The 15291-nt window shown below is 28.6% G+C and overlaps 1 protein-coding gene across 1 annotated transcript; it reads left to right on the forward strand.

Moving 5' to 3' along the window:
* Positions 1–506: 506 nt before the first annotated feature.
* On the forward strand, positions 507–13766 carry LOC124818392 (myb-like protein D). The gene is made up of 2 exons (XM_065795923.1): positions 507–919; positions 10589–13766. Exons 1-2 carry the CDS (start codon positions 748–750, stop codon positions 13675–13677), a joined length of 3261 nt encoding a protein of 1086 aa, XP_065651995.1. The 5' UTR covers positions 507–747; the 3' UTR covers positions 13678–13766.
* The last annotated feature ends 1525 nt before the right edge of the window (positions 13767–15291 follow it).

Consider the following 15291-nt stretch of genomic DNA (forward strand, 5'->3'; position numbering starts at 1 on the left):
TGTTTTAGATTCCGATTTGTTAATACAAAAATGAGCTTCAATAATAAAGTTGTTGCAAATGCAAACATGTTCAGTCATTATTATTGTGTTAATTCAACAAATTTGTTGAAATTTGATGGAGGGTGCCCAATTGTTTTATAAGTCTTTACTTATTTTTAACTACCTTTGATACTTGTTAATAAATTAATTAATTGTAAATAAATTAATACTTGAACATTTGAAATATTTTATTGACAAAAGAATAATAACCAAAAATACTAAAAATAAAAAACGCGTGAAAATCAAATTGTTTTTGATTTAACATTATTTCAAATCAAATGAATTTGATTTGAAATATGTTAAATCAAAAACAATTTGTTAAATCAAAAACAATTTGTTATTCTGTTGATTGTTAAAACATTTGATTAACCAATTGTTATTCAGTTGATTGTTAAGACATTTGATTAACCATTTTTTTCAAATTTTCGCAGCAAGCTACTTTTTTTTGGTAAACTCCTTGTTACTTTAATGAGGCAGCGAATTTTTGGATACATGTTTTAAGTTTTTATTATTCAATAACTGTTTTTTAAACCATTGAATTTTAATTTTGTTATTTGAAAAAGTTTTAGTATGCTTGATTGCTTTGATGAAGTAATCAAGTAAAAAGTAAACAAGAAAACAAATTTCATTCGATATGCTTGGTTAATTATTCAACATTTTGTACAAATAATTTCCGAGAAATAATGAGGAACGAAAATTGATGCGGAAATGAAATTTCTATGCTTAATTTCCATTTTTTTATTTTTTTCCATTTATACAGATGTTACAGGTGATGTCTTTTTAAAAAGGATTAGTTCTATCGAGAAATCCGAAGTAGCAGTTAGATTATCAGATGATAACGATGATACCGTTAGTCATGATCTTAGAAGCAAGAAAAAAGGTATTAAAAAAAAATTTCTGATTTAAAACTCTCTTATATTTCAAAATTTTTATATTTCAAAAACTCAAAATTTTTATTTATTGCTGTAACTAGGCAAATGTAACCAGAGCAGGTGGAGTTGAATCTTTAAAACTCTGCCCAAAGGTCAAAAAATCATTGCGAATATTTTGAATCCCTTAATCCAAATTTGACATCAGAGTTATAAGATTTAATAATAAAAGATCCAAACTGACTGTATTTAAAAAAACAATTAATGAAAATCCATCTAGTTTCAATTTGAAAATTGAATTAGATAAGTTAATATGGGCAACCTTTAATGACTTCAAAATTATTATTAATTTTGAAGTCTAAAGGCTACATTATTATCTGCAGAACAAGTTTTGCGTTAGACTCGAAATCTAATGATTACCAGTTCAAAAAAAAAAAGAATAATGAAAAATATAAAAAACAAATAAAAACTAAAAAATATATATGAAATTTGATGTTCATTTAGAAGTAAATTAAAGTATAAAAAGTTAGCTTTTTTTTTACTAAGTTAAAGGAATTTAACGAGTCTACCATGAGTTTAAGTTTTTTACTTTTTAAAAAAGTGTTCCATAGTTTTAGTCCTCAGTAAGCGTATTCAAAATATTTTTTTAGTTTTTTTTGTTTTTGTCATTAAAGTTCTTCGGTATTTTTCGCTATTTTTGTATTTTTTCATAAAAATGAAGTGTTGATAAATAATAGTTTCCTATATATTCTTTATTATTCATGTTTTTCCACTCCACATGCATGTTTTTGAAGAGAAAATATTTTTTTATGTTTTGTTGAGTTTTGTTTTTAAGTTTTGTTGAGGTCATGTAATGAAATAAACAATTGGAATAATAAATCAAAGAATGTATAATTATTCAGACTTTCTGAATATAAACGAATTTGATTCATTAATGTTCAAATGATAGCATGTTGAAAATCAAGTCGATTGATAATACTGCAGGTTAGTTATAAACCATCATAAATTTTATAATAGCCAATAACTAATCCTGCTGTATTATTGATACAGAAATTTCGATCAACTGATTTTTCAACTGACTAAACAGCATTTTGGATCAACTATATTTTCAACTAACTCTACTTTCGATTGACTTATTTTTGATCGACTTTATCACTTTGTTTATTTTTATATATTTTGTACATTTTTTCGTTGACTCAAATTTCAAGTTTTTGAAAGAATTTTCTTTTAATTAATAGAGTTTTTGTCCGAGCCTAAACTCTCTGTCGATGTATGCAGTGCCTATTTAACAAAGTATTTAAAAAACGTTTAAGATACAGACTAATTGCCTGAAATTAAAATCACCTATAATCTTTAAAAATTTAATTTATCTTAAACCGGTCGAAAACGAAAATCTTTAAAACCGGATCAAAAATCGGTCAAAAATAAAAAAGACCTTTTAAATCGTTTTAAAAGAATTTAGGCGCCTGGAAACTGTTTCTACTTTTTAGTTTCTATATTCAGTGCCGGATTAAGAAAAACTGAGGCGCTTGGCGCTAAAACTTTTGGGGGTTCCATTTCAAATCAAGCTTTTTTTTTTTTTGCAGGAATATTGAGTAACAAAGTACATACATTCATAAATGTAAGTATTTACGAATGCACAGAGGCCCTTTTTTCATAAGTGTAAAAAATTATGAGAAAAATCTAGTATTTATTATTTTTTTAATTATCCTAAATTATATTTCCTTTTTCTGTATCCGCATAGGTTGCGATATGATTTTTCGAAAATGGATCAACTGACCTACAAGCTCTAGTAAATTCAAATAGTTCTTATTATTTAGAAAACAAAAATGCTCATTTGTTTTGAATAATCAAGTAATTTTTTTCTTTCATCATCTATTTTACTATTTAGCTACTCTGATGTTTGATTTTGAGACCACATTGTCAATGCGTATCATTAAATCCAAAACCCCTGCAATTTAGTTTTCGCGCGCCAATTAAAAATTTGAACTAAGATAATAATACAAAAGAATAAATCACACAAAATAAAATGATAACAATACAGCGATAAAACAAATAATAATTAGGAAAAAATGATAGCAACAATAAAAATACATAACAAATAAGTAATGACAAAAAATCAAACAAAAAAACATTAAAATAATAATTTTTTATTTATCATTTATTTACATTGCTTTTTATTATTATTCTGGAAGTCTCTACAGACGATAGCACTAATAGATTTACTTTACTCCGTTGAGCTGCAGGATTATATTGTAAAGAGGGATTTGGCAGTCGTGGCGCAGTGGCGCAGTCTCTTAGAGTTCTGGCTCAGAACCATGAGGTTCGCGGTTCGACACTGGCTCTAGCCCAATAAGCGACGTTGGTAAGGAAGGAGGCATAAACTTCCTTGCTAAATACTCTTCAGCGGTTCGATGTGATAAGACCGTAAGGACTTATCACATCACACCGCTGAAATCACATAGCATTAAAGTATATGACCGAAGAGAAACTGCATCAAAATGTTTTTGACAAATCTGATAAAAACTTCAGATGAGCAAATTAATTTTAAGATCAATATTCATACAAATACATTGTTACGAGTCATCAGTTAATACAACTGGAAATATTTCATAATTATTTTAAAATCCAAGTATGTTTACATAAATACTGTATATATTTGCCATGATTTAATCATCAGTAAGCTGTATAAGGACAAACTTGTACTCGGCATATTCTTTTTTTTTTTACTAGCAGATTAAATTTTTTTTATTTTTTGCATTTATCAATAAAAGACTGCGAAGACTTTGCAGGCTCCAAATTTTCACTAAGCACTTTTTTTTTTTTTAAGAATATGAAAATATATAAATTTATAAGAATAATTTTACAAAAATTTATATTCTTATTTTATGTAAGAAAATTAATTTATAATAAAACAATGATAAGTCAAAAAAACTTTTTCTAGATTTTCTTAAATTTATTTAGTGTATATTAGTGTACATTTTTGAAAATGTTTTAATTAAGAATAAAACATGCACAGGGCACCCGATCGGTAGGGGCGAAAGGAGCATACGTGCCCCGGGCGTCAAGATATTAGAAGCGCAAAAAGACGAAAGATAAAAAAAATCATGAGATTTTAATTACAAAAAAGTAAAAAATTTGTTTTCATTGATGACGCATAAAATAAATTTTACTTGGTGATGTGCATAGCAAATAACTACCAAAGAATTAGAGTTTTAAATAATTTATTGCTTTAATAAATTATTTAAAAAATAAATAATTTAAAACTATATAACCTTCATATTTTGTCACAAAGAACCGCTATTGAAAAAATTAGAAAGTTGTTCAAAACCATGTTAAAAAACGTTTGTGTAATTGATGTACTTTCAGTAAACTCTTTTGAAAGTATTTTTTTATGCTACTTCGGCTGCAGCAATGTCGTCAACATATGAAAGCCTGGTATTGCTTTTCTTCATTAATATTAAACTTTTTATTTATAAAGTTCATTGATTGTTATAATAAAGAAAAAAAATCAAAGAACTTTTAGTTTTCAGCTGCAGTCCCGCTTGATGGAAAATTTTGTTCATCCAAAAGCTTTACAAGCATTTGGAAACCAGACATTCAGCTCAGATTGCCGCTATAAAACTAATTGCTAAACGACCACGGGAAGTACTTTTTGATAAAATACGGGAGTACTTTTTGATGAAAACTTGTCATGAAGCAACCATATTGGTCTCCTTGAAACAAAGGTGTAGTAGGTGTTTCGTATGTAGTAGATGTTTTGTATAAGTCAAGACCTTTTCTTAATAGTTAATCACGTAAACTGCTTTACTTTAGTCTTGCAAATAGTCAATTTTTGTATGCAAATATTGTATGGGCCAGCACCCATTAAACAAAACTGATAAAATTGCAAAGCCTGCAAAACCATACATGCAAAGCAATTAGTTATTTAAATAGGTTAGTAAACCCGGTGCCAGTGATGAAAAGCATGATGGTTCTAGATATTGAGAACTTTACACATTACAGATACTATTATGCACAAGTATAAGAACAATCAAAGCGTTTTTTCAGATATTTTCTTGATACCATTTTCTGAAAAATATAATCTGCGTTTAAATACCAGGTACAACTATCGCGTAGGGATAATTAAATTCGAAAAAATTATTACAGTACCCTGATTAAGAAAAACCAATCTAATAGTAAAAAACATGGTCCATTATTAATGATATGAAAATCGATAATGATAATAATAGCCGGAAAAATAAAAATATTGCATCTTTCCTACCTCAGAGAATATCAAAAATATTGATAAAAAAAACTTAATCTCTAAAGGGTTCAACAATTTCACAGCAACAAGTATTAATCCAAATTAGTCCAAAACTCGCCAATAAAATACGACCAGCATCAGAATTATTTAAAATCTACCAAAAACCCTCCAATGACAAAATATTATATCGTACACCAAGATCAAGGGTGCCACAAGTCAAAAATTATGGATATTGAGTTATGAATGTCATTTGGTAGTGTGGTTTGTGTTGTACATGGTGACAAAATACCACAAGTCTAAAACGAATGTTTACAAAATGACAGATACAAATGGCACTCTTAATTGAAAAAAATATTAAAAACTTAAAACTTCAACCCTGATTTTCTCAGTTTGACACTTTTTGACTTGTGGCACCCTTGATCTGGGTGTACGATATGATAATGAATTAAGCTATAAAGAATTAGAAACAGCTTTTTCTTCTTTAAAAAAAATAATCCCCAGGACACAATGAAATACCAAGTAATTAAGTTATTTTTAACAAAACTAGCTTAATCAAACCACTATTTCATATAATGAAACTTTCATTAAAGTTTGGTATTTTTCCTGATGCTCTTAAAACAGCTAAAATAATCCCAATTTACAAATGCAATGATCATTCAGACATTACAAACTATAGACCTATAACATTACTTTCAATATTCTCCAAATTGTTCGAATGCGTAATTTATAATAGAATATTCGAATACTTCACTAAAAACAAGTTATTCTACCCAAAACAATTTGGATTTCAGAAAAATCACTCGATTGAGCATGAAATTATTGAGATAGTCAACAAAATAACTGAAGATTTTGACAAAAGCAAATATACTTTAGGAGTATCTATAGACTTATCTAAAGCATTCTACACAGTTGACCATTGCATTCTCTTAGAAAAAATAGAGTTAACTAAAGTAAATATTTGGTTTAGTGCAAATAAACTTTCACTTAATGTTGACAAAACAAATTATACTCTATATTTTAAAAAATCACATGAACTAAACATTCCACTTTAGCTACCCGAACTCTTCTTAAATGATAAAACAATTAAAAAACAATTAAGCATAAAATTCTTACGAATTCTTGTCGATGAAAATTTATCCTGGCTTCCGAAGATAAATTATATCAAGTCTATAACTATCAAAAAGATTGGCCTTATGTATCGAGCCCATACCTCAATATGTTAAGTCTTAAGTTGATATATTTTGGACTAACTCACTGTTTCATAAATTATGCAAACATACCATGGGCACGTACGCAACCGACAAAACTCCAAAAAATTTATAGGCTACAAAAACACACTTGCCGAATCATATACTCAAAATACAAACAAGTACATGCAAAACCACTTATGAAAGATATGAAAATGATGAATATATTTGAAATAAATACCTATCAGCATCTAATTATTATGTATAGATATTACAACAACCTCTTACCAGAAAACTTTAACAGCAAGTTTGAAAAAAATCTAAATGAAAATTATAATTATAAAGATCAAATGTAAACAATAATTATAAATTGCCTCGGAAATGTAATAAATTCTCAGATTATTGTATATCTTATCGAGGACCCAAAATATGGAATGACTGTCAAAATGAATATAAACTAGTGGTGACGTCCTTAAGTTCGTTTAAGTTTCAAACAAAAAAAGAAATTTTCAAAATGTGATTATAAGAAAAAATTACATTTTTATGATTTGTTTGACTATTTTTAACGGTTAATTTTTCTTCATTTGACTATATTTTTTGTTTTCTGTTTGCTTATTTTTTATTTAATTGTTTTGACTATTTTAACGGTAACTTTATACCATAACAATACAGTATATATGTCTTTATAAAGGGGCTCTATAAAAAGATTTTGATAATGTAATGTTTTCCGTATCTTCTTTGAGCCCCTCTCTGCTTTAACTTTATTTTAATTATTATGTTATTTTCAGTATTTATTCTTTTCTGTTGTATATTTATTTAAACGTGCATTGTAAAAATAATATTTATACCATATTAAACAGAAAAAAAAAAAAAAGAAAAAAAAAAAAATCACAGCGTTCAAGTTTTCTAATTGCAAATCGTGGTCCATCAATATGGAATTATTTCCAAAATAAAAATATCAAAGACCTAACAAGGATTTCATTGCATATCTAGTTTCATTTCGCAATAAAACTAGATATGCAGGTTTTTTCCATGAGTTCTCCAAACATAAGCTTGAATTTAATGTTTAGCTTTATCATTTTATTCAACAAATTAAATTTAAAATTGGGATTGTAAAAACTGTTTTGTTAAAATACTCATTGATTGGGTTAAAAGGTCAAGAACCGGTAAAAATTAAGGCTTAAAATAGAAGACAACTGTATGGAAGATATTAGGCTTTTTCCACCAAATATATTCAAAAAAACACTTTAGACTTTTTCAATCAAATATACTCAAAGAGCCTATAGCTTATTTTACAATCTATAAGCATTTTAATTCGAATTTTTTAACGCAAACCAGTACCTGTTGCAGAAGGTGAAAGACCTTCAAGTTAACTAAAATTGATTTAAAAAATGATTGTAGGGCCACGATAAAATCTAGATTTTGCTAAAAATATGAATAAAAACAAGTTTACAATACTTGTTAAGAAGTATTGTTTGTGAAAAGTATTTTCAAGATAAATTAATAGAACGGCACCTCTATTTCAAACCAAGAAATTACAAAACTTAAAGTTTTGTGAACGCCGCAACTATCTATTTCTGATGCAACTTGTATTTCTGCGTTACTATTAGTTCTATCAGTTGAAAAACATGACATTATCATCAAAACTGACATCCAAATATTAGTTTTAAAACCCTGGCCCATGGTCAAACAGAGAAAGTTTTTTACAATCTTCAGTTTACGATCGTTCATCCTCAGCAACTCACACAGAAATAGTGTTGAAAACCCGGAGCATAATACAAATGTACAGAAAAAGGCGTTCACACTTCTTCTTGATGGTTTAATCGAGTAGCTGCAGTGGATTTTCTTGCTTAAAAGTTGTTTTGTGGGTATTGTTAAAACGGCAAACTTCTTCATTGAGATCTTTGTTTAAGTCTCTCGGATAAAACCATGCAAGTTTGCAAGCAACCATGCAAGTTTGCAAGCAACCATGCAAGTTTGCAAGCAACTGTGCAAGTTTGCAAGAAACCGTGCAAGTTTTCAAGTTTGCAAGCATTTTAAACGAAAAAAATTATCGTTATCTAACCAGTTGAATGAAAACCAAACCAAAATGGATTACCAACCATTCTGCTCGCCTAAAATCTTGATTTGAGGCGAGCAGATTTTGATTAAACCAGAATTAAAAACTTTGACTTTGTTTAGCTTCTAATTCTTTTGTTTAGCTGTCGTGGGAGTCGTGGGAGCTGTGTTTGATTATTCATCTTGAAAGCGCCTCAGTTTACGCTTTCTTTCCGTAACGAGTTTAATTTTAAAATTTTTTTAAAGGACTTTATTATTATCTTTTTTTAGAAAATTCTAGATATAGGGTCTTTTTTTAGAAACTGACGATTGTGCCCCTCCACTTCAAAACTTGTGTCGTCAGCCATGTCTCTTTCTTCTCTGTTGAATAAAGTTTTTCCTTTTGAACCTGATAAGTTACTTCTGAAAAGTTCATTTAGCTCAACTTCAGGTGAATTGCTTGAGGACCCCACTAATCCACAGTCCTTCAAAGTCCACTAATCGACATCTTTCAAAGTCGGTCTAATTTTTGCTTCTTCTACTGCTTTTTTAGTAGCTTTAGCAAGGTTTTAAGTATGCAAGATTTCTTTCAACCCATTTTTTAGAAACAACTTAAGTATTTTTATAAACAATTTTTTCAGTAATAATTTCAAATCATATTTCCGCATTTATACAGATTGGAAGTTTTGCTCAAAAAACACAAATTTTTTTTATGGATTATATAGATAAAAGAGCATAAATTATTATTATATGGATAAAAGAACATAAATTGTATTTTACTCACGGTTTTGGCGTTGGAGTCTTTGCGACAGCCACTGCTTCTTGTTTATTCTTATTAATTTTTTTTTTAGGTGCTTCAAGAAGTCCTTACGGTTTTATCACAGAGTACCCCATTACTAACCGATCTCGCAAAATTTGCTCAGAAATGATTTTGAACCACAGATCTTGTGATTCTGAAGCAAGCGCACAACTAATACCTAAAAAAACGTAAATGATTTTCGAATCTTTATTAAATAGTTAACCAACTTATTCAACCGTCAATTATCAACTATAAATCAAATTCAAACTCATTATTTATCAATCATCTTATTTTACCAAATACTTATTTAATCAACATCAACACTTATCCTAACAGTGAACTAAAACCTCACTTCACCAAGTTTCACTAACGCATCGAATTGAACTTTCAACATTTCCACCAACGATTTAAGCAAAAAACTATTTTTTTTCTATTAGGTTTAAAGTAGGTAACATTCCGTCTAGTTTAAACTCGATGGAAAAACTCAAATAATTGATTAATGGGTGGGTCCTGGTAGAGGCAAAGCGGCTTATTTGCCTTAAAAGTGCTATTCTATGATTCTCTTTTTTGCTTCAACAGTCAAATACTACTTAAAAAAGTAGCGCTTTTGTAGTGAATTTGCCAACAAATGTTTCGTTTGCTTCAACTTCTTCAACAATCGTGTCGCTTACCCATAAAGCAAACTATCTAACGAAGTTGTCAGTGCTATCAGTGTCAACAGCTTCAAAGCGAAATTTGATCAGCTACTATCATAATTACACAGTGCATCATCTTCCGCTCAATTGAGCACAAGCTAACGTGGCTAACTGTTTATGGGCCGTCTAATTAGACTACAACTAAATCCTATTTTTTTTTGTAAAAAGTAGTTTATAATTAATTGTGATAATAGAATTTAAAATTTAAAGTTTTTTTCACGTGTATATTTATTTTGAGTTTTATTCCAAACACAAAAACCACGCAGATTTCTCATTGGCATTCATTAAAATGTTTTCTATAACTTTGTAGAAAATAAAAAAATACCAACGCGTTGCCCGGCGTCCCCTTAAGTTTGATACCCGGATCAATTTGTCCCCTTTGCCCACCCTCTTGAAGGCCCATATAAAATATATAACAGTGCTTTTAGTTCTTGCTCAGTTGCCAACAATTTTAAAAAGCTCCGATACACTTTTTACATTGCCCCAGGTTTTTATATCGACTGCTACTCACGATTCAAGAACTGCAAAAATTTTGGCACATTTTTAACAATATTAACCAAGCCAAAAATTATTAGAAATTTTGGCTAATACATCCACATTAATACGCCCATACTAATAGCAAAAAAATAAATACTTAGATATTTTTATATTTATATTGAAACAAAATATTTATTATATCAACTTATATCTATCTAAAAATATTTGATTTTATTTAGATAACGTAAATGCTAAAAAGAGCAATTCAAAACACAAATGTTACAAAAATTTTCAAGAAATTAATCCGGAAAAAAAGTCTTTAGAAAGTACAGAACTTACAGCGCAAATTTTTGATCAATTAGAAAATATGGAAAAAAAAACTAAAAAACTTCTGAAACTAAGAAAAAAACAAAATCAATCAAAGAGTGTTTTTGACGGTAAACAACCAGATTATGGTACAGATAGTACACCATCGTCAACAGGAGCTGATAAACAGCATGTTAGCTTGGTTGATGGCAATATAAAAGCTCTAGCAGAGCTTGGTGGTACGGGGAAAATTCCAAAACTTCCATTTTATGTTCAAGAAGCTGTAGCTGAAGAAGTAACTTTACCTGACACTGGAAATAAAGATGATACGATATACGTAAATACCAGGGTCAAACTTCAGGATATTTACAATCAAAAAAAGTCAAAAATATGCTCAGAAATTACTACTTCAAAGAAACAAAAAAGAGACATTGAAGAAACTAGCGGGGAAACAAGCGTTCAAGACGACCCTCACCACGAAGAAGCTTTGCTTCACTCTTCAGTTAATGGAGAAAATGATATGTTAGATGAAGAAAGCGGTAGTGTTGATGAAGATAGCGGATCTGTTAGTAATAGTGTTAACAAGTTGGAAAAACTTATATATGACAACAAGCATAGAATATTTAGTAATCAAAACAGATTTCATACATATGGATCTCAGAGAAGCATTTTTGAGAATAACATTTTAAAAAATAACGAGATCACCAATGTAAATTTTGCAAACAGAGATAACAATTTTGAGGGAGAAAATGATTACGAATCAGCTTACACTGAAGAAGAACTTGAAAGAGGAAGTGGAGTTAAGCAAGAATCAAATAATTTTCAATATAACGACAATAAAGATAACAGTTTAACATTACCAGGAAGTACTGAAGCAAATAAAATTATAGATTCAAATATGAATATAAAAATCAATAACTATCTAACAAATCTAGCTCAATACCAAAATGAAAGAGACGCCAACAATTACTATTTAAATTATAACGAAAACAAGATACTCAATCAACTAGTTAATCGCGATAAAAACAAAATGATCAATCAATTAAGCAAACATGTAAAAAAGGATGGAACAATATATGAAATTCAAAGCAATCGAGATGTAGAAACTATTGAAAATGAACAAGATGAAAATCATAATAATGAGGTTTACTACATTGCAAACGAAGAAAACAATAACATTGCTTCCTTTGTACCTTCTATTACTCAATTCATGTCTAATAACTCGCTAATTGAAAATGAGATAGTAGTAGACGAAGATGGCAGTGCTGTAGAAGAAGTCGCTGATTTAGATTTCAGTACTCAAGAAGATTTAACTAAATCTAACAAATTTGTAAAAAGCATGAAAACTGTCGAAAATAAACTAAACAAACCCAGACTAATTCATAGTTTAAGTCCAGTAAAACAAAAAAATAAAAACAAACTGCTTAGTGGTGCGATAAGAAACATAAAACCTCAGCATCAAAAACTTTTGCCGAATTCATCGTATTTTTATAATAAACCAACGACAACAAAAGCCGCTACGAAATTTCCAAAATCTTCAAAATCGTGGCCTTTTCGAATCATTCACACAAAAATTAAAAAGCAGGAAAACGATTTAGAAGTAGGCCATCAAAATTTTGAACATAAAAAGAAAATTCAAAAAACAAATAAAAAAGTACTATCTCGTATAAAGGAAAAAAATAGTAATATCATCCTTCGCAAAAAAGAAAATTCAAAAAAAAATGAAAAGATGCAGCAAAAAAAAAAAGAAAAATATAAAAAAAAGAAAAATATAAAAATAAAAGAAAAATCTTTAAAAAAAAAGAAAAAACACAAAGAAACTATAAATAAGTCTCAGGACAAAAAACAGAAACAAAGCAAATCTAAAAAGCAAAGAAAATCTAAAAGTAATCACTTAAAAGCACCAGTCACACCAACGAGACTAAAGACACATACAGAAAATAAGTTTAAAGAACAAAAAAAAGGTAAGAATAAAAAATATCAAAAAACTTTAAACAATGACCAAGCAGGACAAGAAAAAATTAACAATGACCGTGCAGATCACAAAAAAGTAAACAACGACAAAAAAATTTCAAATGAAAAAAAATACAATAAAGAAAACAACAACAAAAAAGAAAATGACGAATATGCTAATGAGAACATAAAAAGTGATAGAAAAGACAATGACAAAAAAGGGGTTCAACTAAACAAAAATGTCACAAAAGAGGACAATAGAAAAGGCAATGATACCAATAGAAATGGTGATGAATTAAAAAAAGAAAAAAATAACAAAGGAAAAACTTATGAACAGCATAATAACACAACGAATAAAAAAAAGGAAGAGGAGGATAAAATAGCAAAGGCTGGAACATTGACCAAACTTAAATCAAGCCATAATTCCTCCAATAATAATGAAAACAAAGCTGCTAAAAATAATCATAACCAAACGGATGATAACAAGTATGAGGAAAAGGTTATGAACTTAGGAAAGTTAATCATAGAAAAATCGGACAAATTAAAAAAAAAAGAATCAGAAGCGCATGAAAATGAAAACAAAAATAAAAGCAATAAAAGTAAAAAAGTAAACGATAGCAGTATGAGAGATGATCCACCTGTTCGTAATCAAGACAATCTTCATCATATTTTAGCACACAATCAAAAAAGAACAATCGCGATGCGCAAAGCGCAAAAAATAAAAAGTTTTATAACAAAAAAAGTTCAAAATCCTGTTTTACCTAAACCTCGAGGTATTATAACTGAACCTGACCCAGAGGCTTATTTAAAAAATGCTATAAGTATTTTGGACAGAGAAACACGAAAACTCAATAATAATATAAGAATAGTTCGTGATAAAAACAATAAAGGAATGTTATTATTGCGCGATAGTCAACACTTTGTTCCAATATACACAAATTCAAAACATTTAAAAAAGAAAGATGTCGCACCTCAAAACCTTATTCCTCAAAATAGTTTATTAAAAACATTAGATGATGAAGCAACAAAGTTATATAAATGGGCAAATGATGTTATGAAAAATATATAAATAACTAATGATATAAAAATATATACAAATAACTTATCAAGAAAATATGTTAATAGCAACAGACGCAATGGTTTCTTACATTATAATAGAAGAAACAAATAATATAGTTTTCCTTCATTATATATATATATATATATATCAACCCCGTAGGAAAAAAAGTTATATGGGGGGGAGGGGGAGAAGGCAGTACTACCTCGAAATAGTTTTTGGACCTTTTTTTTTTTAGTCATATTTTCAATCAATTTCTTCAAAATTATTACTTTAAAAAATTATTGTAAGGGGGGGGGGGGGGCGGCTGCCCCCCGGTTGTTACGGGCCTGTATATATATATATATATATATATATATATATATATATATATATATATATATATATATATATATATATATATATATATATATATATATTTATATATATTTTAGAAAAATATATATATATAAAATATATATATATTTTTCTAAACGGTAGTGGTTAGGGCGCTTTAGAAGCAAAAGATCAAGGGTTTGAAGCAAGCTCTGAGCATATTTTGCACTATCGCTAAGGAGGAAGATATTTTTATATTTAAGATATTTTTCACAACCCCCACCCCCTGTAATGGACCGCGTAAGTTAACGCCCCAAAAAAACTTATTATACTGCATTTATTCTAGATTGCAAAAAAAAAAAAAATGAAGTAAGATAAACGTGATATTCTTTAATATACCAGAAACATTTTTAAAAAAGACTTATTTGAAAGTTCTCAATTAAGTTTGAATGTCTTCATGATAAAGCTTTTAACGGAATTTAAATAGTAAGAATGTTAAAAATTAGAGTTACGGAAGAACTGGAAACCTATTAATTTGGTTAAATAACTACCTAATAATGGAAAGCAATTCTCTTATGCGAATAATTAAGATTACAAAGACACAAAGATTAAGACTTCTATTATATTTAATTTAAATTAATTATCTATTCAAAGCAGCCGTAGCGCGCAGTGGTTAGAGTTCTGGCTCAGAACCAAGAAGTTCGTGGTTAGACGCCAGCTCTAGTCCAATAAGCGACATTGTTAACAAAGGACACGTGAACTTTTTGGTTAAATGCTCCTCCGCGGTGCTCTGTGATATTACCGATAGGTCTTCCTGGAGCACTTTAGCAACTAAAAAAAAATAAAAGCTTTTAATTTAATGAAAATTATGTTTTCTGATAATTTTAACTTCTCTCTCATAAAACATTAAAAAACTAATAAACAACACGAACAATGGAGCAGCCAAAATGTGTAAATAACGCTGTTTATCAAACAAACTATTTCCTAAATGGATTCTTTACCATCTTTATGGTAAAAAATACCTGTTTCTCAGTAGTATACCTTTTTATTTTATTGATATTATAATTATTTAAAAATTTTTTATTGACAAATATTTTTGGTTTTATATCAAGTCCTTCATAAAAAAAACCACATTGCTAACTTGTGTGATAAAATTTCAATAAGTATAGACATATTACACAAAACAAGAAGCGTTCTTAACAAATCTTAATCTATATACCTTACTTATAGTAATTAAATTAAGATTTAAGTCATAAGTCATTATTAAATATGCAAACATTGCAACATCCTCAACAACAAAAATTAACGTTG

The sequence above is a fragment of the Hydra vulgaris genome, chromosome 04 (genome assembly GCF_038396675.1).
Source record: "Hydra vulgaris chromosome 04, alternate assembly HydraT2T_AEP".
NCBI lineage: Eukaryota > Metazoa > Cnidaria > Hydrozoa > Anthoathecata > Hydridae > Hydra > Hydra vulgaris.

Bases quoted from the DNA above. Each gene is read 5' to 3' on its own strand.
- LOC124818392 (XM_065795923.1), top strand. From the start codon at position 748: ATGAAATTTCTATGCTTAATTTCCATTTTTTTATTTTTTTCCATTTAT. The intron at 920-10,588 runs GTATTAAAAAAA...GATTTTATTTAG, and splicing joins TCTTAGAAGCAAGAAAAAAG to ATAACGTAAATGCTAAAAAG.